This window comes from Staurois parvus, unplaced genomic scaffold (assembly GCF_062004578.1).
Source record: "Staurois parvus isolate SC_StPar_1 unplaced genomic scaffold, SC_StPar_1.0 ptg000346l, whole genome shotgun sequence".
In the NCBI taxonomy this organism is placed as follows: Eukaryota; Metazoa; Chordata; class Amphibia; order Anura; family Ranidae; genus Staurois; species Staurois parvus.
The window spans coordinates 4621417-4647477 of record NW_028318142.1 but is presented as its reverse complement, the minus strand read 5'-3'; the positions used below and the strand labels follow the sequence as shown (position 1 = coordinate 4647477).

The window sequence follows — 26061 nt, the reverse complement described above, 5'->3', positions numbered from 1 at the left end:
TCAAATACCACCAAAAGAAAGCTCTGCTTGTGTGAAAAAAAAGACACAGTTTGGGTACGCGTTGCATGACTGCGCAATTACCAGTTGAAATAGCGCAGTGCTGAATAGTAAAAAATGGCCTGCTCATTAATGGGGGCAAATCTTTCAGAGGGCAAGTGGTTAAGCCAAAGTGAAGCCAATCTGGGACCAGCGCAGTGTTTTGTGTCCTCTTATTTATTTATTACAGGTACTTATATAGCGCCGTCAATTTACGCAGCGCTTTACATATATATATTGTACATTCACATCAGTCCCTAACCCTCAAGGGGCGTACAATCTAAGGTCCCTAACTCACATTCATACATACACATACTAGGGACAATTTAGACAGGAGCCAATTAACCTACCAGCATGTCTTTTGGAGTGTCGGAGGAAACAGGAGTACCCGTAGGAAACCCACGCAGGCACAGGGAGAACATGCAAACTCCAGGCAGGTGGTGCCGTGGTTGGGATTCGAACCGACGACCCTAGTACTTTGTGCCACATTATGATGTGATGCTATGTGCATTCGGTTTCATCTTAACTAGGCCCAAGTGCTTGGTTTTGTTTTTGTATTGTTCGTCGGGTGTGTAAAATGTTAACCATTTTTTTCCTTTTTTTTGGCTTTAGGTTATTTTTAGTTATTGAATATGTCAATGGAGGTGACCTCATGTTTCATATGCAAAGACAAAGAAAACTTCCTGAAGAACACGCCAGGTAAGGCTCTCGATTACATACATATATGTAATATTTACAGACTGTCACAGCAGATTTCTTAATAACTTTTCAATATACAGTATCTCAGATGTGAGTACACCCCTCACATTTTTGTAAATATTTTATTATATCTTTTCATGTGACAACACTGAAGAAATGACACTTTGCTACAATGTAAAGTAGTGAGTGTGCAGCTTGTATAACAGTGTAAATTTGCTGTCCGCTCAAAATAACTCAACACACAGCCATTAATGTCTAAACCGCTGGAAACAAAAGTGAGTACACCTCTAAGTGACCATGTCCAAATTGGGCCCAACTTGTCATTATTTTGTGTGGCCACCATTATTTTCCAGCATTGCCTTAACCCTCTTGTCATGGAGCTCACCAGAGCTTCACAGGTTGCCACTGGAGTCCTCTTCCACTCCTCCATGACAACATCACAGAACTGGTGAATGTTAGAAACCTTGCACTCCTTCCTTCCATTTGAGGATGCCCCACAGATGCTCAATAGGGTTTAGGTCTGGAGACATGCTTGGTCAGTCCATTACCTTTACCCTCAGCTTCTTTAGCAAGGCAGTGGTCGTCTTGGAGGTGTGTTTGGGGTTGTTATGTTGGAATACTACCCTGCGGCCCAGTCTGCAAAGGGGGGGGATCATGCTCTGCTTCAGTATGACACAGTACATGTTGGCATTCATGGTTCCCTCAATGCTTGAATGGAGGCAATATACACTTGTCTTTGTACTCCTCACCTGGTTGCCACCACAAACGTTTGACACCATCTGAACCAAATAAGTTCATATTGGTCTGATCAGACCACCTAGACATGGTTCCAGTAATCCATGTCCTTAGTTTGCTTGTCTTCAGCAAACTGTTTGCAGACATTCTTGTGCATCATCTTTAGAAGAGGCTTCCTTATGGGACGAAAGCCATGCAGACCAATTTGATGCAGTGTCCGGCGTATGGTCTGAGCACTGACAGACTGACCCCCCCACCCCTTCAACCTCTGCAGCAATGCTGGCAGCACTCATACGTCTATTTCCCAAAGACAACCTCTGGATATGATGTTCCACTCAGAACAGGCGAGGCCTGTTCTGAGTGGAACCTGTCCTGTTAAACCGCTGTATGGTCTTGGCCACCGTGCTGCAGCTCAGTTTCAGGGTCTTGGCAATCTTCTTACATCTCTATGTAGAGCAGTTCTTTTGTCATATCCTCAGAGAGTTTTTTGCCATGAGGTGCCATATTGAACTTCCAGTGATCAATATGAGAGAGTGAGAGCGATAACACCAAATTTAACACACCTGCTCCCCATTCACACTAATGAGTCACATGACACCGGGGAGGAAAAATGGCTAATTGGGCCCAATTTGGACATTTTCACTTAGGGGTGTACTCACTTTTGTTGCCAGTTCATGTCCATCACTATGTTAAGACCTCTCGAGAAATTTTCCCTCACTTTCTGGTACATACTAGTATCTAAGAGTGATGAGGTGTCCCGAAGACCAGAAGGGATAGAAAATCTTCCTAATGGGCACCAATCGGCATCAGAAACCCAGCAGAGGTTCTTTTTCTTCCATGCTATATCCAAATCTACAAACACAGTTTGGCTGATTACATTGGATGGCAGTCAGCTTAGACTAAGTAAAAAAGTGCAGCGCTAAAACTATGATTCAGCAGAAAAAAAGAGGGGTATTAAACAAACTGATAATGTAATATAAATAAAAGTTCAATATGAATGACAGTCTGTGTGAATATAAGGTGCTAAGTAACTGGTTAAGATTTGGTGGTGGTGCTCCAAGAAATATGGTAAGATTACACACTCACCAGATGTGTAATATAAATACGCATTAAGTATCACATCCAGGGTTTCCTCATCAGGTAAAGGTCTGGTCAGGGGCGTAGGTAATCCTCTCTCAGGGTTATGGTCAGCAATGCCCGGTAACAGATTAAACGGATCAGCTTAGACTGTTGGAAAATTTCTCATCTGCCTTGATTTTACTGGGATAGAACACTGCGATAACTTCCATTTAAAGTATATGTAAACTATAAACATGAACTTCTCCTATTCACTCCCTTTTAGTCTGTGAAATGTACATTGGAGAGCTTTTTTTATGTTAACAGCAAAAGATGCTGGTCAATTCTGCCAGCAATCCAGTGCTGTCTGTACATTCTGCAGTCCAATCTCAGTGTTACCAAGGAGTTTATGGAAAAGATGGAGTGTACTGTAGTGCTATACGAGGGTGATAATGCAGTTCTTTCATAGATGTGGGTTACTGGCAGCATCCCCAGCTTAATATAAAGGATATGAAAATATATTACATTTGTACTTGCATTTAGATACACCTTAACTGTACCTGTTATAGGTATTTCTGCCAGTTCAGTTCTCCAGATGCAGCTGCTAAGAGAACATATTTGTACTAACAGCCACATTCTGTAGTAGGTTTTAGAAGCTGATCACCCTTGGCAAACACATTAATTACTGACCCATCTGTATGGCTGAGTCTTATTACTTTGTAAAAACTCATGTCTGCCTCACCATTTCTGTGTTCACACTCTGTACTCTTCTGAGTACAATGAGCGTATTGTATCTTTTTCCTAAAAAAAAAACAAAAGATAAATGCTTATCATAGATTGCCTTTGTTCCTTTAGGTTTTATGCTGCTGAAATCTGTATTGCTCTAAATTTCTTGCATGAACGGGGAATCATCTACAGGGACCTGAAGTTGGACAATGTTCTGCTCGATGCAGAGGGTCACATCAAACTGACAGATTATGGCATGTGTAAGGTAAGTGCCCCAGACTTTATTACTTTTCTTTATATCATGTTTTATGAAGCAAAACAACCAGTTAATCCAAACATATAGACAGCTAAAATGGTATGCAAATCCCAACTTTCTGTTGTAAAAGTTAGGCTTTACCCCACCTCCTAAGTTTCCCTATTGGTCATTGAGGTTGCCCATCACATTGAAGGGTCAATAGGGAGGCTTGGTGAGCTCAAGCCTTTACAGGAAAAGCCAAGATTTGCATATAAACCCAGGTTACTACATATCCAGGTTCCTACAACTATGAATCTATGGACTATTTTGATGTGCTGTTTTCACTGTTGGTACCCTCTGCTTATGCAGTGTTTCTTCATGTGCTTTGTAAGAACCACCCTAGACTGTCACAGGTTTTCTTTAATGTGATGGGCGGAGAATGAAGAAACATGATAATGGGTATACAAAAATGTTAATGTGTTAGTTACCAACCTGATGTCCCATGCTGTGAACTGCAACACTTTGTGTATTACAGGAGGGTCTGGGGCCAGGGGACACAACTAGCACTTTCTGTGGAACGCCAAATTACATTGCTCCTGAAATTCTCCGTGGAGAAGAGTATGGTGAGTAAAAAGTATGATCTGGGGATAATCTTCTGTAATCCAGTCATGCATTTGAATATATGTTAGTTATTGCGTATATGAGTATTCTTAAAACATATATGTGTGGTGCTGCGCTATTAAACGTGAAGCAAATCTCTGTAAATCAAATGTGTGAAATGGTGTTCAAAGTCATGTATGGTTAAATATAGGAAAAATGTCACTAAATCAATAAAGTGTATACAAAAATACAAATTTTTGTATCTGTATTTAATAAAATCACAATGCACAAAAATCCTTGAATTAAGCAACAATGTCCAAAAGAAACTGTCCAAAAATAGCTGTGCAACATAAAATCAGGAACATCTGTGAAAACCACCACCGGGAACCCCCCAAGGATGTGTGCTCATCTAACAAATGGCCCCTCATCACAAAGGCCAATGGAGTCTTAAAGAGCCAGCGATTTGGAAGAGCAACTGCAGGTGGATGTCTCTATGGATGATCAATAGAAGTGATAACAAACCCAGCCTCAAGTTTAAGCTCAGATAAAAAAAATAAAAAAAAGATAGAGAAAAAGCCTCATAGAGTACAATTAAAAGAAATGTATTTATTAACCACTTGAGCTCCAGATTCTTTTACAACTTCATGACCAGAGTATTTTTGTTATTCAGCATTGCTTGCTACTTTAACTGGCAATTACTCGGTCATGCAACACTACACAAATATCATTTTCTTTCTTTTGATGGTATTTGATCACCACTGGGTTTTTTATTTTTTGATATATAAACGATAAAAGACCTAAAATAGTTGATATATCCAATAAGAACAAATTTAAAAAATCACATTCTTTCGTAAATTTAGGCAAAATGTATTCTGCTACATGTCTTTTGGTGTAGAAAAAAAATATCCCTAAAAGTGCATATTAATTGGTTTGTGCAAAAGTTAGTCTACAAACTATGGTGTATATGGTGGAATTTAAGCAGCTATGACACTATACTAGTCATTATGGTGATTAATGACTTAATGGGATTGTGATAATGTGGCAATCTGGCACTAGCTGACATTGGCTGAGAGGTACACTAACTGATTAACTGACATCAATAGTGACACTAATACAGTGATTAGTGCTAATACTGTACACTCACTGTACTAATGACATTGGCTGGAAAGGGGTTAACATCCAGGGGAAATCCAAGGGCTGACTGTGTGCCTAACAATGTGTAATGTGTGTTGTATGTGCTGACTTTACTTTACTTTGCTTTGTAAACACAGAGCTCTGTGTGTGATTGGAGAAAGCCAATCAGCTGACTTCATTAGCTGAAATCAGCTGCCAAGCTCATGCTGTGTTCAGTCACAGCAAGGTTCAGCAGGGGGCACACCCTTCTGAACACCCGAACCCGGAAGAAAGATCGTGATGTACAAGTTTGTCACTCGGCCTCGTGCAACTACTGTGGGCTAGCGGTTGGAAACATGTATGCATACACATTTGTGTATCAGAGTAGCAAATGCATCAAAGTATGGATCCACCACCTCCTCTCACTTTTCAGTCAGACGCGCAGCTAACCACACCATAAATAGAAAAGTAGAAGCCACCAACTCACTGGAAAATTTGCTCTCTCGTGAGTCTGTGAAGCTCTTCTTCATTATAACATTATCATATGTTGCACAACTGTTTTTGGTAAATTTCTTTTAGACATTGTTGCTTAATTCATGGATTTTTTTGCACTGTGTTTTTATTATTCATAGGCTCAAAAAATTTTGTTTTTGTGTGGAATGTGTCAGATTTGGTTTTTTTTCTCCACTTTTTTGTGTCATACCAATACAAACAAAAGAAATAAACATGAGAATGCCTAAACATTCGTAATTGCAACAATTTTCTGAACAATGCGGTGCATTATCTGACAGAAATTCAGGGGTGCCAATATTTTTGGCCATGACTGTAGACTGAATATATAGGTTGTCATTGCTGTACATCTAGAAATATTTGCTTGACTTTGTTTGATCCAGTTGGCTTCAGTACTTTTGACTGATCGGAAATATGTATAGATCAGAAGTTCTGACTTCACTTGCTGCATCCTCATTCTGGGGCAGTGCTTGGGAATTACTGAAGCCAGAGGATTAGCAAGACAGCCTCGCAGTTATCATTTTTAGAATCAGGCCAGCTGTGGCAGCCTAAATACTTATGTCTGAATAGGTCTCTCTTAATATTGTTCGGTGTTTGAGACTTCGGTAGAACTTTCCAAATTATTGACCTGTGGGTCCTCACTATTAATAAATATATATATATATATATATATATATATATATATATATATATATATACACACACACCCTGTTCCAAATTATTATGCAAATTATATTTAAGTGTCACAAAGATTCGGTTTAACTCATGGATGGCATTGTGTGTCAGGGCTCTTTTGATCACTTAAAACAATCTCGGACACCTGTGATAATTAGATTGGCAGGTGAGCCCAATTTAAGGAAAAACTACTAAAGGAGGGTGTTCCACATTATTAAGCAGAGCACAATTTTCAAGCAATATGGGGAAGAAAAAGGATCTCTCTGCTGCCAAAAAGAATGAAATAGTTCAATGCCTTGGAGGAGGTATGTAAACATTACATATTTCACAAAAACTTAAACGTATTCATCGCACTATTAAGAGATTTGTGGCTGATTCAGAGCACAGACAGGTTCGTGCAGTTAAAGGCACATTGAGGAAGATTTCTGCCAGGTCCAAGCATCGGATCAAGAGAGCAGCTGCTAACATACCATTACGTAGCAGCAAACAGATATTTGAAGCTGCTGTTGCCTCTGGAGTCCCACAGACATCAAGGTGTAGAGTCCTCCAGAGTCTTGCAACTGTGCATAAACCTTCTATTTGGCCACCACTAACCAATGCTCACAAGCAGAAATGGCTGCATTGGGCAGAAAAATACACGAAGACTAATTTTCAAACAGTCCTGTTCACTGATGAGTGCCGTGCAACCCTGCATGGTCCAGATGAATGGAGTAGTGGATGGTTGGTGGATGGCCACCCTGTTCCAACAAGGCTGCGACGTCAGCAAGGTAGTGGTGGAGTCATGTTTTGGGCCGGAATCATGGGAACAGAGCTGGTCGGCCTCTTTAGGGTCCCTGAAGGTGTAAAGATGACCTCTGCAAAGTATGTGAAGTTTATGACTGACCACTTTCTTCCCTGGTACAGAAGGAAGAACTATGCTTTCCGTAATAAAATCATCTTCATGCATGACAATGCACCATCCCATGCTGCAAAGAATACCTCTGCATCAATGGCTGCTATGGGGATAAAAGGAGAGAAAGTCATGGTGTGGCCTCCATCCTCCCCTGACCTCAATCCTATTGAGAACCTTTGGAGCATCCTCAAGCAAAAGATCTATGAGGGTGGGAGGCAGTTTACATCCAAACAGCAGCTCTGGGAGGCTATTCTGACATCTTGCAAACAAATTCAAGCAGAAACTGTCCAAAAACTCACAAGTTCAATGGATGCAAGACTTGTGAAGCTGCTATCAAATAAGGGGTCCTATGTTAAAATGTAATGTGACCTGTTAAAATATTTAAAAGGTTAAAATGTTGTTAAAAGTTTGATTGAAATAGCTTTTGATTTCAGTAAATATACTGCAAAGACAACAAATGACAATTTTCAGTTCTTTACAACCTATAAAGTGTTTTGAAACTTACTGTGCGTAATATTTTGGAACAGTGCATTGTAAGGTTTTTATGTTTAACAAAAATACTGTTATCATTAGGAGGTTTGTTCAATAAAATTTGAATTGTACTCTTAATAATTGATAACATGAGAATTATGCTGACTGTTATTTACATCAATTATTTAGGTAAATGAGAAAAATGTCATTTGCATAATAATTTGGAACAGGGTGTGTGTATATATGTGTGTGTGTGTGTGTGTGTGTGTGTGTGTGTGTGTGTGTGTGTGTGTGTGTATATATATATATATATATATATATATAATTTTATTAGTGGACAAACCAAGTACAGAGTCTGACTCCTCTGTCCTCTGCCTTCAGATAATTATATTTCATACTGATGTAGCATTTTCCATATTCTCTCACCTAAAATGGATGTCTTTTTGCATTTCAGGCTTTAGTGTGGACTGGTGGGCTCTTGGGGTTCTCATGTTTGAGATGATGGCTGGTAGATCCCCATTTGATATAATTACAGACAATCCAGACATGAACACTGAAGATTATCTTTTCCAAGGTTTGTGTAAATCACTTGACGAAACACATTACCTCGAATGCAGGCAGTTTAAGTTGTCTACATGTGCTTTAAGCAGTGATGTACCTGTAGTCATAGCAGCCAATGCAGCTACTGTGGGGTTTTAGGAGCTGTGTGCATGTGACAATAATACAGATCAGTTTTGCTTCATTTTAGGTTTGGAGGGGTTGCAGCTGAAACTTACCCCCAGTACCCCCTCAGACCACATTTACGGCCCGCTCTGTCGCTGAGATGTGACTCCCATGCGAATGCGTGGGAGTGACGTTGCTGCAGCACAGCCATTCAAGCAGCCAAAGTTTGCAAACCTGGAAGAAAGTCTAGGCAAAGATGGAAGCTGCCAGGGACAAGAGAGAGCTGTGACAGTGCGGCACTGGACAGCTCTGTCTGTAGGGAAGTCTGCCATAATGTGCTAGTATGCAGTGCATACTAGTTCATTATGGCTTAAAGCTGCCAGGGAACCCTTTTTTTGAAAATAATAGGAAAGACTTTACTACCACTTTAAGCTTGAGAGTCAATTTCTTGCACCACTGCCCCTCTCTTAACCTGACAATTTATATCTACGGTGCTGGTCCGTAGCAGTGTACTGACTATGCTGATGGCTCTGTAGCTATATGTCCTTGATTTAGGCGTACAGTTGTGTTCAAAATAATAGCAGTCAGACATCACTAACCTGATCAATCACTGTTTTTGGTAGAAATTATATTTATATATATTATATTACATGGCAAATAATTTACTAGCAGGTGTAGTAGAGTAATAGAAATCCAACAGACCCAACCGTCATGACATGCATGCTGCTGATTCTGTGTAATTGAATCACTAATTAAAAGGGGCATGTTCAAAATAATAGCAGTGTGGAGTTCTATTAGTGAGGTCATTCATTCTTTGGAAAACAGGAGGCAATTATTGCCCTTATTTAAGGAAGGAAGGCAGCAAATGTTGTACATGCTGGTTACAGTGCATTTCTCTCTGAAATTCTGAGGAAAATGGGTCATTTCAGACATTGTTAAGAAGAACAGCGTACCTTGATTAAAAAGTTGATTGGAGAGGGGAAAACATATAAAGAAGTGCAGAAAATGATAGGCTGCTCAGCTAAAATGATCGCAAATGCTTTAAAATGGCAACCAAAACCTGAAAGACGTGGACGAAAGCGAAAAACTACCATTCGAATGGATAGAAGAATAACCAAAATGGCAAGGACTCAGCCAACAATCAGCTCCAGGAAGATCAAAGAAGGTCTAAAGTTACCTGTGAGTACTGTTACAATTAGAAGATGCCTATGTGAAGCCAAGCTATCTGCAAGAAGCCCCCACAAAGTCCCACTGTTGAAAAACAGACATGTGCTGAAGAGGTTACAATTTGCCAAAGAGCACATTGACTGGCCTAAAGAGAAATGGCGCAACATTTTGTGGACTGATGAAAGTAAGATTGTTCTTTTTGGGTCTGGTGGCCGGAGACAGTTTGTCAGACGACCCCCAAACACTGAATTCAAGCCACAGTACACTGTGAAGACAGTGAAGCATGGTTGCACAAGCATCATGATATGGGGATGTTTCTCGTACTACGGTGTTGGGCCTATTTATCGCATACCAGGGATCATGGATCAGTTTGAATACATCGGAATACTTGAAGAGCTGCCTGATGCTGAAGACGAAATGCCCTTGAAATGGGAGTTCCAACAAGACAACGACCCCAAACACACCAGTAAGGGCTCATTCACACTTGACTGTTTTACCAACGCTTGCTAAATGCCCCTATAGCGTTGGTCCGGCATTTGCCGAGCGTTTTTTAACGCTTGTCAAACGATCTGCAAACACCGAATGCGCGTTTTAGTGGTGTTTGCTAGGCGTTTGCTGAGCGTTAAAAACGCCCCACAAACGCCTATAATGAAGTTTTAATGGTGTTACCGCTCCGCAAACGTTTGCGGAGCAGCACCATAGACTAGAATAGGAGGCTTCAACGCCTCCTGACTCGACCAGAGGCGTCCGTTTTGCCGCAACGCTCCCGTTAGAACAGCACCATGTGCTGCAATGTGCAGAATTGTCCAAGGCATTTGGGAAGCGGTAAAAACGCTTCCCAAGCGCCTCTCTGTCGCCTGCACACAACGCTAGTGTGAACGTAGTCTAAACGTGCAACATCTTGGTTCCAGACCAACAAGATTGACGTTATGGAGTGGCCAGCCCAATCCCCGGATCTTGATCCAATAGAAAACTTGTGGGGTGACATCAAAAATGCAGTTTCTGAGGCAAAACCAAGAAATAGAGAAGAACTGTGGAATGTAGTCCAATCATCCTGGGCTGGAATACCTGTTCACAGGTGCCAGAAGTTGGTTGACTCCATGCAACACAGATGTACAGCAGTTCTCAGAAACAGTGCTTATACAACCAAATATTAATTGATTCAAAGGAAAGCAAAATCTTCAAACATTTTTCAGTTTATATAGTGAATGTTTGAGTTTGTAAAGAAGAATACAAACTGCTATTTTTTTGAACAGACTAATATTCACTTTTCTTCAATTTTTATAGAGGAACAACACAAATTTGATAGATTTTTCTTCATGTTTTGATTTGGAATAGAATGTGTAGTGTTCCCAATGCATTTGTGTGTATGGAAATAAAAGCTATTAGAAGGATTTTGAGCTTTATTCACTTTTTTCAACACACTGTTATTATTTTGAACACAACTTTTTTCCAGGGAGGCCTCATCAAAATTTTGCTATGGGGCTTCATGGTCTGTAGTTGCACTCTCAGCCCCAGACCAATTTTCAAGACTTCCTTATATTGTAATAGACTGACCACCCCTTTAACTCAGACAGTGAGGCTGTCCATGATAATGTGGACTCGTGGTAATTTTGTAGAATGGTGAATATACATGCTGTCCCCTTTGGGAGTCTGCATGTTATGTAAGCAACAAAAGACAGTTAAATACAATAACATTGCTCAGCATTTTCATTACACAAGAATACATATTTGATAACTCAGGTTCTGCCTTAATGTATAAAAAAGCATGTACTGCAGGGGAAGTGGGGGGGGGGGGGGGGGTTATTTTCTAAGACTACTGCCTTTCACAACAAATTCAGCATTTCAAAGATCTCTGCTTAAGATGATATGCTCTAAGATAGAGCTCAAATATTAAAAGCCAATATAACAAAATCTTGCTTACTTACGTTGTTTTTTCTTTTTTTACTGGCTGGATACATCAGTGTTAATGGGCGTAACTGTGAAATATTGTATTGATTTATACCACTGAACTTATCTTCTTATTCAACTGTCAAAATAGCAGCAAATCAGAAAAGCCGCAACAAGTAGGACACTGCTTTTAACTGAGGCCTTTGATATCATGGCATAGCAATATTGTATTACTCTAGGCAGCATTCACACATTTGTTTTCCAAGTAATGGAGCTTGGAGGATTTTATTTAAACACAGTGCACTAAAATGCAAAGGTGTGAATGTAGCCCCTGCGGTATAAGTGGTCAGAATTAGCATTTATAGAGCTTTTTTTTTAACTTTTTTTTTTTTTTTTGCATGCAACCAGTTATCCTAGAGAAGCCAATTCGGATCCCAAGGTTCCTGTCTGTTAAAGCATCCCATGTATTAAAAGGGTTTTTAAACAAGGTGAGTTAATCGGGCTAATGGTCAAATGTGTTAGCCTGTGGGCAAATTTACCAATTCTGACAGATTGTATAGGCCTTTGTTAGAACAGAATTTACCAAATTTATGGCAGTTACCAATTGCACAACAATATATATACTGTACATCTCTTAATCGTACGGTACAGGACACAGGCAAACTATTCATACACCATGGGTGTTAGGTGTGTACCTTTCAGGTGATTAAACACTGGCAAAGCTTTACAGGACACGCCCCATGGGTGCCTCCTCTACGTCACTTCATGAGTTCTCAGTTTTGTGTTAGTGTTTAAAGGTGATGAGCCTTTTCTCCTAAATGGTGAAAATCACTCGTAGCTTAACTAGCTTATTATTTTTCTTCATTAATTTAGCTTTACTCACTGTACTTTAATGCCAGCATAGAAGCAGTGTATCTGGATTGTTGCAAGGTAAAACCTTGGGAAACTTACCGGGACACGATACTGTGAGGACGGCCTGTAATGTTGCTTCAGGCATTGGATTCTGTGTGGACGGTCACCTTGCAACTTAATGCAATACGTTGAATTAGCTGCAGGGTGCTATACAGGTCCATGGCCGTGCTCCATCTCTGTGGAACCCAGTTCCTTAAGAACCTTACGGGGTTATGTCCACCTTTGCGGGCAAAGCCCAAACTTTATATACAGTCCAGTGTATTTTACTGTAAAAACGTAGCTATGTTTGGAATGTATTCACTTCAAGTGCAGACTTTTCAAACTTAGTACTAATGTTCAACTACTCAGAGCTGAGTCTCCGGTGGATGATTTTACATCACATTGCCATTGCACACTTGAACGGCACTTCCACCTAGAGCCCTTATAGGGTACTCAGCGGCTTCCTCCTGCTTTTTCACCATGAGGATTTGTTACAGTATGATCTATACCTGGGTTACCACATACTCCTTATGGACACGCTTACCCTATACTCCGCGCCCTATTTTGTGAGTCCCCCACGGGGAAATGTCCTCACTTGTAGTGTTTTGGTGTCAGAGATCCAGGTATGACCAGAGATGTGTGGACTGACACAGGGAACAGCAGGCTTCAGAAATGATGAAATAATATAATTTATTAAGAGCACAAATATACAAACGCAGTGCAAACAAAAACCAAACCTTAAACTAATATAAATATGTATAAGTGTAGTCAGGGCTGGAGAGGTGGAGTGGTCAGGCAGGCCGGGTCAGGAACAATCGGGCAGATAAGGTACAACAGGAGCAGGCAGGAGAATGGTCAGGAATAGCCGGGGTCGGTGCAGGCGGAGTTCTAGCAGAGTTAGAGTCAAGCAGGCAGAAGACAGGATAAAGGAAACAGGATCAGGACAACAGGGCACGTGGGAAAACACGGAGGCACTGATTGCAGGCCTGGTACTGCTTAAATACACCTCCTGCAATCAGCCTCAGGTGATGGCTTGATTGCAGGAGTGAGATCCTGGCTGCTGAAAGCACCCCCTGGCAAGCACCGGTACTGCAGCCCATTCCTGACATTTGAAAACTAGCCGAAAGGAAGTCCGTGTAAAATCACAGGCAAACATTTGCTCTGCTGAAGGTATTAAGAACACTCAACTTCAGTGACAAAATGTCTTTGCACTGAAGTATGAACCAGCTCCGGTCTCAGCATCCGATTCTAGCAGTATTTCAGGTATACAATAAGCAGCCTATCTGACATTGCTCTGCATCTTTGTCACATTTTAACTGATTACAGCCTTTTTACAGCTATGTTTTGTCCCGGGCCCAAAAATGCCACGCCTCTTGTCCTACTCTTGTTTCTCAAACATTGAAAAGCTAATTCCCGATGTTCACCAAAGTCCTGGCATTATGCATGCTTTCTGTCCTCTGTCTTGTCATGCCCCTTTGGGTACAAAGAGACCTAAAAAACCATGAAAAACATTCCCTACTCATGAACAGATAGAATATGCAGTATATAACTACTGGGTCGTTCCTGAAATAATTTTCACTTCCCCCAAATCTTTACTGAAATCTATCCAGTGGGAAAAAAGTTCACAAAGAAGCAGGCTATTCCTGTAACTAATCCTGCTGTCTCTGTCCTAAACAAATATCTCACTTTCCCTATTGAAGATGTTGCTTCTTTCAAAGATTTTGCAGACAGAACCTTTGAGCAGCTTATAAAAGCTCTCTTTAATCTTGAGACCCAACTGTGCAACCATCTCTTGCTGCAATTTCAGTAGGTTAAACTGCATCTAACTTTATTTCAGGATTGTGCTGTTACACTGGAATATTAGTAATAGCCTTCCGGTCTACTTTTGTGTGTAGATGTCCTAGAACCTGCCATGTGACAAATTTCCAGAATGGTTCTAATCTCCATTCGCATGCACAGAATCTTATGACTAAAAAGCTTAGATGGCTGATGCTGCAAAGACTTCTCACACTTATGCCTTTCCAAGGAAGATGTCTGTTCGGAGAGGCACTTGACCATATTATCAAAGAGATCAGGGGTGGGAAGATTTTATTTCCACAGCAGAAGATCCCAAAACCACCTCCCTTTGGAGTCCCTAGCTCCTCAAATGGTCTCTTCATTCAGATATACAATATTGCCAAAAGTATTGGTACACCCCTTCAATTTATTTGAATCAGGTGTTCCAATCACTTCCATGGCCACAGATGTTTAAAATCAAGCACCTAGGCATGCAGACTGCTTCTACAAGCATTTGTGAAAGATTTAGTCCCTCTAAGGAGCTCAGTGAATTCAAGCGTGGTACTGTGATATGTTGCCACCTGTGCAATAAGTCCATTCTTGAAATTTCCTTGCTACTAAATATTCCACGGTCAACTGTCAGTGGAATTAAAACAAAGTGGAAGCAACTGGGAACAACAGCAACTCAGCCATGAAGTGGTAGGCCATGTAAAATGACAGAGCGGGGTCAGCGCATGCTGAAGTGCACAGTGCGCAGAAGTCACCAACTGTCTGCAGAGTCAATAGCTAAAGACCTCCAAACTTCCTGTGGCCTTCAGATTAGCACAACAGTGCTTACATCGCCAAGTGCAATGCAAAGTGTAGGATGCAGTGGTGTAAAGCACGCCACCACTGGACTCTAGAGCAATGGAGACGTGTTCTCTGAAGTGACAAGTCACACTTCTCTGTCTGGCATTCTGATGGATGTGTCTGGGTTTGGCAGTTGCCAGGAGAACGGTACTTGCCTGACTGCATTGTGCCATGTGTAAAGTTTGGTGTGGGAGGGATTCTGGTGTGGGGTTGTTTTTCAGGGGTAAGGCTTGGCTCCTTAGTTCCAGTGAAGGGAACTCTTAAGGCATCAGCATACCAAGACATTTTGGACAGTTTCCTGCTCTCAACTTTGTGGGAGCATTTTAGGGATGGCCCCTTCCAACATGACTGCACACCAGTGCACAAAGCAAGATCCATAAAGACATGGATAAGCAAGTTTAGGGTGAAGGAAATTGACTGGCCTGCAGAGTCCTGACCTCAACCTGAAACACCTTTGGGATGAATTAGAGTGGAGACTGCGAGCCAGGCCTTCTCGTCCAACATCAGTGCCTGACCTCACAAATGTGCTTCTGGAAGAATGGTCAAAGATTCCCATAGACACACTCCTAAACCTTGTGGACAGCCTTCCCAGAAGAGTTGAAGCTCTTGTAGTTGCAAGGGTGGGCCAACTTAATATTGAACCCTATGGACTAAGACTGGGATGCCATTAAAGTTGATGTGCGTGTAAAGGCAGACTGACCAATACTTTTGGCAATATAGTGTGTTTTCAATCAGATGTGCCAAAAATGGTAATTCCAGATATGTACATCTTAGCCTCCAGATTCATTAACAATCTACCCGTTTGTTGCCAGAACCAGGAATCCTTAAGCTCTAGCCTCAGGTGCTTTGATCATACACAATTCAGCCTAATTTATACCTTCCCTCCAATACTGGCCTAAAAGAACCTGGTACACAGATATACTCAGAATTCTAGCAGACAACCCCTGTTCTCTTCCCATCAGACCAAATCTGCTATCTCAAGCAAGGCTCTCTGTTCTATCCTGCTTTTTGGTCTCTGGCTTTAATGGCATGACTGTTAATACCCAGGTGTTAAAGGACAGAGGGGTTTCTGAGCTGACAATTCCTACCTTGCTAAAAGCAAGACAAACCTCTTCCAGAAAGATATATTATCACACCTGGAAATCTTTTTTGCCTGGTGTGAACACAGGCACTTCAATCTAGAGACTGCTCTGTACCTCACTTTCTGGTCTTCCTGCAATCAGGTCTTGACCAGAAATTAACCTTAAATACTTTTAAAGGTCTCAGCCTTATCCTTTCTTTTTCAAAGGCCTCTGGCTTCACTCTCCCTTGTGAAAACATTTCTTCAAGGTGTAATCTTGTATTAAGCCCCCCTTGCAGCACCCTGTGCTTCCTTGGGATCTAAGTTTGGTTCTCTCTGCCTTGCAGAAACCAACCTTTGAAACTATCAGGATATCCCATAGAGGATCTCTCATGCAAAGTAGGCTTTTTGGTCACCATGTCTGCCAGACGTGTTTCTGAATCTGGTGGCCCTTTCCTGTAAAGAGCCTTTCCTCATACATCAAAATGACAAGGTTGTCTTAGGCCCAAGGCCAGCCTTCCTTCCAAAAGTGGGCTCAGCATCCACCTTAATGAGAACATTGTCCTTGTATCCTTTTGTCCTGCTCCTAAGCATTTAAAAGAAACCTCTCTACATTGCCTGGATGTAATCAGAGCCATTAGAGTAGACCTCAAGGCTACTGCTCTAACCAGACAAAAGGATTCATCCTTTGTCCTAGTGTTGCAAGGGAAAGCCTCGGCTTCAAAGTCCAGCATTGCATGATGAATGCAAAATCTGATCACAAGAGCTTACATTCTCAAAGAGAAATCTCCTGTGCTTTTATGTGCCCATTACACCAGATTAGTGGGAGCTTCGTGGACATTTCAGCACCAAGCCTCTGAATTCCAGTTTTGTAAGGACCCATTTGATCTTTTATTCATACTTTTTCAAAGTTTTATCAGGTGGACGTCCAATCTTGCAGCTTTTGATTCTAAGGTTCTCCCAATGGCTCTGTGAAGTTGGGTCTTTTGACCCTTGTTGTTGGGCCTGTTGGTACAGTTCTAATTGCCTCATTGTTGCTTACCATTCCTATTCATTGCTTGTGGATGCCTCAAGGTGTAGGAATAGTCTGCCTGTGTCCTATCAAGGTATAAGATTTGCAGGTAGATCAAAATTCCTCCTTTTTGCTTTTAACTAATGAATGTGTTAAATATATTAAACAAAAAGGAAAAACATTTTACTACATGCCCCCTTATATGTCCATTGTGCATGCCATTCAGCAAGCACAACAGCTACTATATGATTACTCCAGCCAAAACTTGTTTGCATTTGTGTTTTTCTTGCTGTGTCCCTGTTGGTGAGACTTACCTTTATTTCTTGTGGAAGCTGAGGGGAAACCAGAAGTCTTTCTGGTTTATTTTATTCTGGGTTTCTTTTTCTGTATATTAAATCATATGTCTTGGTAAACTAAACCCCTTAATCTAAATGTTTCGTTTAAGGATCCAAAAGACAGACTGGGGTGCCAGCCACAGACTGGGTTTGCTGACATCAAGTCACATACGTTTTTCCGAAGCATAGACTGGGATATGGTAAGATGAGAAAACTCAGTTATTATTCTGGTATTTTTTTTTCTAATATATTTCTGGTTAAATATAATTTATCTATTGGTCTGTAAGCTGAAAGTATGTTAAAGGTACACTGTATTTAAAACTGAGTCTTATACATAGGGACTGCTTCTTTCCATACAGACATAGCAGTAGTACAGCCGACCCATGGCTGCATAAAATCATCTTGTTCTGAGTCATGTGGGGTTTAGGAACACAAGTTACTGATCTCTTGAATGTGCAGGCCAGTTCTTAAAGAAGTAAAAACTTTCCTAAGAGCTCAACCAAATTGTGAAAGCTTAAAAAAAGTGGGGGGATGTAGAAAAGAAAATACAAAGGGGGAAAAAAAATAATAATTGAATAATAAATGCATAAATAGCCCCAGGATGTGTGCATTTAAAAAGGGAAGACAACTACTGGCCCATGTAGTAGGTGACACGTGTATGCATAAACAAACTGCAAGCAATATTGACAATACACAGTATACAATAGCAAGTGTCTAAAGACACCAATGATCCCAGGTGGTTGAATGCTAAGTAGAGACATCTGACATCTTGCTAACCTGAAAGTACCATGCTGCCAGCAATCCAGAGTGGGGAGCTCCAGATACATGCAAAGATAAAACAAAGATTGCAATTTATCTGTGGTAAAAGCGTAAAACATGTAGTTAAAACAATAGGTGTTCATTGAAAATTGAATAAAAGCAGATGCACTCACAAAAGGACAGTTGCAGAGGCTGTGGGTATAATGAGATAGTGTGCCGATGTACTCCTGGACTGATCGTGTCATTCAGTTATTCTGAATTGCCTGGCAAGGCTGCGGATTGAGATGCACTGCTCTTTTACTTGAAGCCGGTTCTGACTCTTGTAATGCTTGCCTTCTGGGATGCAATCTTCTGATGGTGGTGGCCCATAACTGAACACATTTCTGGGGGGGTTCCCTTTTCCTCAGCCCAACTGAAAACCTACTTGTGATGTGGTTTAAACTAACAGCAGTAACTACACTCCTGTTTATTACCTCTGCTTATTGAAGGCTCCTTGCTGACTCTAACACCCCGGTCACATCGGGTGCAACTTGGCATGTGATTTGCATGCCATGCGACTTGCAAATCGTATGCCAAGTCGCACTCTATAGTCCACAATTAGAGCGGTCAAATCGGTGCATTCCCGACTTGGTCGGAGATGCACCAATTTCTAAAGTAGTACATGTACTACTTTTGGTGCAATTTGCATAGACATCTGTGTCACATGTCTTGCAAATCGCACCTGAAATCGGCATCTCGCCCAACTTTGAAATTGTGTAAATTGCACAATTTCAGAGTCAGGCTTGATGTGTCTGGGGGGTTGGAGGAGAAGGGAATGCAGAACATAGCATCATGTGAAACAAGAACCTGATTCCATTGAGAAATACATGTGAAATCCTGCTGAACTTTTCTGCAGTGAATGCCGTAGAGCTCAGACTACAGTTCAGAGTTGTAATGATTCCAAGGTGGCATTAGCAATACAAGGAATGGTTTTGTGTGTTACCTTTTTAACTGTAATATACCTTGCGTGCATTAGGGCCTCGGCAACTATTTCAAATCTCTTTTGTTACCAATATATGTCAACAAAGAGCGAATATGTAGAATTTATTTACAGAAGGGAACCAGTGTTATGTACATCTGATGGGCCATGTGTATAAAATGATAAATAATAAACCTTTACAGTGTCAGTGAAAAAATTATGTAAAAAAAGTCCAAAATTCCAAGCAATTATTCCTCCAAATGCCACTTCATCATCCCCGTGTATTTCCAAAGAAGTGTATACCTCCAAAGAAAAAGAAAACTAAATGGTGTATTATCCTCAATTTAAATGTAATCCAAAAAAATATTTATAAAGTGTGCAGATCAGAAAGAACTCAAAATCGTGAACAACACGTGAAATCGTGAAACACTCTTATATACACATATGTGAACACTCATCACAAAATTGCAAAAATTCCCATGTCCCAGCCAAAATACTCAATCACGTGCAAGGAAAAGGAAAAAAAAGGCATTGCTTTCTTTAATAATGTGTGTTTAATTAAAGTCCGGACTGTTTTATCCTAGTCTAGACCGGCCTTTTTTCCAGTTTTCAGCACTGTCACACTCTGAATGACAATTACTTGAGACATAGCTTTCTTTTGGCGGTATTTAATTGCCACTGTTTTTTTGATTTTTTTTTTTTATTTATTTTTGCTTTGCTTTTTTTTTTTTGCTATATAAAGAAAAAAAGACCAGAAATTGTGAAGGAAAAAAAATTGTATTCATAATTTTGGGCCAAATTTTATTCTGCTACATTTCTTTGGTGAAAAAAACAGATGTATTTTAGTCTGTGTAAAGGTTATAGAGTTTTCAAACTATGGTGTATACATATTTGAAAATTGATCAGTCCTGATGTACTGACTGCCAATCACATTTCTTGAGGCCCTAAAATGCCAAGACAAATAACTGACTTTTTGGAAAGTAGACACCCCAGAGTATTTAGTAAGAAGCACTGTGAGTTTTTTTTTTTAAGTTTTATATTTTTGTTTGTCACATTTTTTTCAAAAATGAAGACATGAATAATTTTTTTCCCCCACAAAGTTGTAATTTTAGTAAGTTAATTCTCACACAAAGCATGGACATACTTTCAGTTACACCCCAAAGCACATTCTGCTACTCTTCGCAAGTAGATGGAAACCACATGTGAGACATTTTCACAGTCTTGATGCATACGAGGGCCCAATATCCAAGGAGCACCTTTTGGGCTTTCAAGGATCATAAATTACACTTTTAATTTTCTGACTACCTATCACATTTTTGGAGGGCCTGGGGCACTAGTACAGTGGAAACACCAACAAAATGACCATATTTTGGAAAGCAAACACCCAAAGAATCTATTCAAAATGTAATTTTTTTTTTTTTTTGCCACAAGTTTTTGGAAAATGCAGGAAAGTAAATTAAAATATATTTGTTTACACAAAGTCTTCAATTAATAAGATATTTCTAACACACAGCATGGGCATACTTAGAATTACACCCGAAAACACATTCTGCTCTTCCTCTTGAGTATGGTGATACCACATGTAAGGCTTATTCACAACCTAGCTACATAAAGGTGCCCAAAATCTAAGAATTGCGGCCAATAAACAAGCTAGGGCCAGTACAGACAGCAGGTAGAGGCAACACTGCACTGGAGTGATGGTGATCAGGAACACTGTTGCTGGCTGCACTGTTCTGGTAGCACTGGGACTGGTGTGGTTGTTATCAAGAACACTTGCTGGCTTTCACTGGTCTGGCAACACTGGGGACTAGTGTGGCAACAATTGGCACCATTACTGGCTTACGCTGGTCTGTTGACACTGCAACTGGTGTGGCGATGATCAGGAACACTGTTGCTGGCATACACTGGTCTGGTGTGGTTGCAATCGCTACAGCAGTGCAGAGTCACCATAGTACGTCCAACCACATCAGCACTGGCCCCGGCTGGCCATGTATATGATTTGGCTGGACCGAGGAGGATTTGGTCATCAGAGGAAGTTTGGCTTTTGATCTATCCTGGAACTGCCTGCTTGCAATTTGGTTGACCATTCAACACTGAACCTCTTGGCTGCGAGGTCACCTGACCAGGATTCAGTGGAACAGTGTCACATTAGTGGTCTACATCAACTGTCAGTTGGGAACCAGAAGATTTACAGCACAAAAAGAGGCAGACCTGATTTATAACACGATTTATGGCTTTCTACCTCTAAATCTGCTTCCTTGCCTAATTCACAGGATGGAGATAGAATGCATTTAGGTGGTCTGTAGCAGCATATGGAGAAGGAACAATATAGCCAGAGCACAGGATTAGTACAACATAATATCCATTTATTGAAAAATAATATCCAAACTTACATGTAGGATTAGGGTGTACAGCTGGAGTTCAGAGGGAAATGGAGTTCAGGATTGATTAGGTAACAGGCTGACAGGCAACCGCTAGCATGAAGGTGATCCTCATTGCACTGAACTGCCCAGAAGGACAAGGTACTCCAATATACTCAGACTCCTGGCATAATATTCATGAGCTCTCTCCAATCATCCAGATTTTCTGTCCCTTCACCATCCTGTTTCCCAATCACTGGTTTTAGCGGCTTGGCTCTCGGCTGTTTATGCCTAGATTTGGAGGGAACAGATTCGGTCACCCCTACGTTCCTAAAAGCTAAACATTGTCTTTTTGCAAAGTCTACCATTGCATCTGGCAAAGCCCACTTTGTCTGATACAAGGCTAGGAAATTCAATTCCAAGTAGTACTCCAATCTGATCTGGTTTAGATTTTGACTGTGAACACCATCAAGGGTCAAAGATTGGCTCTAGCTTTTATTTTCCAAAGACCATTTGCCTCTTATGCCTTAATGAAAGCCTTTCTGCAGAGTTTTTCTGACATTGTTCCCCTTTTGCGCACCCCAGCATTGCTGTGGGATTCCAGCCTAGTTGTGTCGGCCCCCCCAGAAGCCATGAATTGAACCTATCAAATATATTCCTTGGTCTACTCTTGCTCACAAGGTTTCTTGTTGCCATCACCACTCCAAGGTGAGTCTCTGAGTTAGCGGCCTTATCCTTTAGAGCTTGTTTACTTGCTTTGACTTCAACACACATATTAAAGTGGTGAACTATTCAACATGCTTTTTTGATTGTTATTCTTTGATGATGCATCGGTGATGCGTTTTTGAAGCTTGACAGATGCCCTGTACGTGCGTGTTGATATCTCATACCTGCTATACCTCCAAAACAAAGCAAAGCCAAAGCTGAATAAAAGCCTCTCAAAAGCTGTAGGTGCTGTAAACGAGCTTTTTCATAGACTTCTATGTAGGGTTTGAAGACATTTTGAGGCACCACTAAAGCGTCATGGTTTATAATTTTTGAAGCAAAGCAAACACAATGTGTAAACAGGACTGTAAACTAACGATTTTTTTTTGTGACAGGTGCCTTCATTGATTGGCATTCAAAGTGCTTTAAAAGAGTGAGTCCAATGCCATGTTTCAAAGCTAGTGTAAACAAGCCCTTAAAGACCTCTTGGAGGAATAAGGTTGTTTCTAGGCCTAAGGCCTCTGTTCTTCCCAAGGTAGTTTCCTCGTTCCACCTTAACCAGGGAAATTTCTCTCCACTGTCTGGGTGTAGTATATGCTGTTTGTGTCTTCCTCTTTGCTACAGCCTTTTATAGGTCTAATGCACAGCGGCATAAAACAAACTCTGCTTTTACAGGCATACAGCATTTTTTTTTATGCTCCTAAATGCAGTTCTGTGTTAGCCTATTTGGCCATGCTTACCAGATGTCAGTTTTTTAAGAGCAGCTCATAGAGACTTAAAAAAAAAAAATAGCACCAAAGCTGTATTTTGAGAGGAGCATATTTTATGCAAGTAATCACATATAAACATGCGTGTATGAGTGTAAATGTATTCCATCGGTGAATATTCTGGCAAGTAGATTGCATTTTTGCTCAATGCCATTTGTGCGTACATACGGAGAATTAACAAGATATACCTGTGCTCAAATCCCAATAGCTAGTACATGCATTTATCCATCACGTGCTAAAGGGGTGTAATCACATTTTAACACTAGAAATTCTGAAGGGCCCTCTGCACACTGCTATATACCCTTTCCAGCATACGTTTCAATAAATAGGGATATTTGGTTCACACACATTACAATACATGTTTAAGCTGGCCAACTGCATCAGAGTAATCCTCTATGGCCAGTCCTACTCTGCTCTGCCTATGCAAATGCTACTGGGAACACAATGCTAACATAGGGGAAAAGATAAAGTGGGGGAGAGCTACCATGTCTAGGTCTGGCTACTGACCCACAATACTAGCTATTGGAATTTGAGCACAGGTATATCTTGTTTGTTGTTTGTTGTGTTGTTGTACATTATGCTATGACACCATATGTTAAAGTGTGTGTGCCAGCCATCGCTTCTCGGCCTTTTGGCTAAGATCAAGTGTAGTATCTGTTCTTATCAGTGTCCAGTGGGGGTGCTCCCGACCATTCTAGCTTTGCGGGGATGGTTGTTGTATAGTACCCTCACTGGTATGATGGGGGTCTGGATGGCTATTACGGGGGGAACAGAAACCGGGGAGCGCCACAAGTTAAGCTGGGGCCCTGGGAGTAATTCCCCTTTGGAACGTCTGAAGGACCCAGTACCTCCTGATTTGGACGGATCTACCTTGGTCTGGCCAGGGGCTGGGAAGGCAGAGAATCCGCAAACTAGGTGCCCCCTGAGTAGTCACCTCAGGGGTGCTCTGAGTAGCACTTGGGTGTGGGACCCCACGTTGTGAATGAGCACATGGTCACCGAGTTTAAACACTTTTTGCACTGCGCCTCTAGGACCGGGCCTTTTGGTCAAGTTCTCGGCAATTTTTTTTGCTACAGGCCTCAGGGTCTGGTCAGTGCACAATTTGGGCACGACACTTTTTATTATTTTTATAGATTATTTAATTATTTATTTATTTATTTATTTTTCCTTCACCCCACGTTTGTCACTTTTTACTTTTGTGTGTGTTTTTCACAGGATGGAGGGTGTGGGTCCTCGGGCCTGCCCTGAAGTCTAGGGGGAGGATGTGTGGCCATACGGTTCCTTCCTCCCCTGTCCCTAGGGGGTTTTCTCTTCGGGAGAACCCCCTGACCTAGTACTGGATGTCCGGCTTCGGCTGGACATAAGGAACGGTGGTCCACCAGGCCTTTTGGCCAGGAGGACCAAATGGGAACCCTGTCCCTGTCAGGAGCTTCGTGCCCCGGGGGATCAGGGTAGCGGTCCAACCCCTTCGGGGGTAGGACAAAGCACACCCTTAAGTGCACTTTTTGTGTGGTGTTTTGCACTTGCACTTTTTTGTGAACACTTACGGGTTTTTTCGTTATAGTTGCACGTTTGCGGACTTAAAAAAAAAAAAAAAAAAAATCACAATGCATAAGCTCCAGTAGGCTGCCTTCATTTATACAGTGTCCTTACTGTGAAAGGCAGTGATAGACTTGTCCATTGTTTAGTAGAATAGGTTAAGGAAGAGAAGCAAGCCATCCTTATACTGGGGTATAAGAATCGTCAGAAGGGGCTCCAGATGCACATCTTCATCCACACCTCCTGATATTGCTTAAGGCACCTGTGATCCTGTAACACCTGTCCATGGGTGTTGTTTCCCTGTGCTTGGCAGTTCACTATTATAATTGACCTCTATGTATGGAATGTCTAACATAGCTTTATGCCTCATTGTACAGCGCTAATCTTGATCCATGCAGACCACAGATGACGCTTTCAAGACAAAGTCCCCAAGAATATAAAACACTTGCAATAGTGAAGTACTAAAAAAAGGCTTTATTAAATAATAAAAGATTAAACTCACATATGTGAAGATATCAGCATATCATAGGTGTCATAGGTGTATAAACTCCATCAGACTGCAAGGGCAAACCCCAGTATCACAACACACACAGTTCAGTCTCCTAGTGTGGTGATATCAGGAGACCTGCCCTATGTGTATGAGTTTTGTCACACTTGCCTAGAGACTGCTGAGTAACACAGTGGTGGCCAGAAGACTTTCAGCTTTAGACCCTGGGTGCTTGCATGGACTATCGTTTGGACACCTGTTTATGGATTTGCAGCCTCTGAACTGCCATGTGTACAACTTAAGAAAGGGGTTAATAAACAATAAAAATAGCAAAACGTATGGCAGCCATGACCAAGGACAGATTTTACCTTGAGCAATAAAATACTTACATTAGCAGAACCTGCAGGACTGTAAAAAAAAAAAAAAAAAGAAAAATCAAGATAAATACAGGAGAAAATGAATTAGGAAGATGTATATTCCTAAAGACAAGACTACCCAGTGTCAGTCATCCTGGGAACATACTATGCCGCTTATTTTCCTGCAAGCCTGCATACTCTTCGCCTCTTCCAATGCCATGCTGACTGACTTTCTCCAACAGGCTTATTGCAACAGTACAGCAGCGCCTGGGCCCGGAACTTTGTGTTTATACTGTGTTTGCGGATTGCTTGCTGCTGAAAGGAAGTGTATGAGATATTTATTTGTGTTAAAAAGTCATCCAGTAACAAAAGAAAACAGGATTTTTTTAAACTTTGTTAGTTTGACAGTAGTTATTTGGTTGTATATTTTAATTTAATTGTTTTTGCCAGAAAGCCTTCGGTTTTTGCCAGCTTGGGAGCAATGCTCCCTTATCTTTTTCACATCTCCAGCATGGGACTGATCTTGTGGAGGATGTGATTGTATTGTGAAAGGGTGTCAGGAACTAGATAAAGCTTTAGAGATCTTCTCCTTGGATAATCTTGCCATATATTGTTTGTGTTGGTGTAAGGACTTTTTAATGACTCATGTAAATTCCTTCTACAATTCTTCAGTATAGTAGGGGCAAGAAATTTTGTGTTCAAATAGTAGAATATCATGTAATTAAATACTGTGTGTGTA

The 26061-nt window shown here is 41.0% G+C and overlaps 1 protein-coding gene and 1 pseudogene across 3 annotated transcripts in view; both read left to right on the top strand.

Annotated features, from left to right (window-relative positions):
• Window positions 1-26061, top strand: part of PRKCZ (protein kinase C zeta) — a 358451-nt gene that overhangs the window by 294985 nt on the left and 37405 nt on the right. For all 3 annotated transcript variants that reach the window (XM_089684356.1, XM_089684357.1, XM_089684358.1), the window contains 6 exons: window positions 649-735; window positions 3382-3517; window positions 4023-4110; window positions 8203-8322; window positions 11877-11956; window positions 17502-17591. In XM_089684356.1, the coding sequence (XP_089540482.1) occupies window positions 649-735; window positions 3382-3517; window positions 4023-4110; window positions 8203-8322; window positions 11877-11956; window positions 17502-17591 (601 nt within the window). The remainder of the gene's footprint in view (window positions 1-648; window positions 736-3381; window positions 3518-4022; window positions 4111-8202; window positions 8323-11876; window positions 11957-17501; window positions 17592-26061) is intronic.
• Window positions 23556-23715, top strand: LOC149456889 (U2 spliceosomal RNA; annotated as a pseudogene).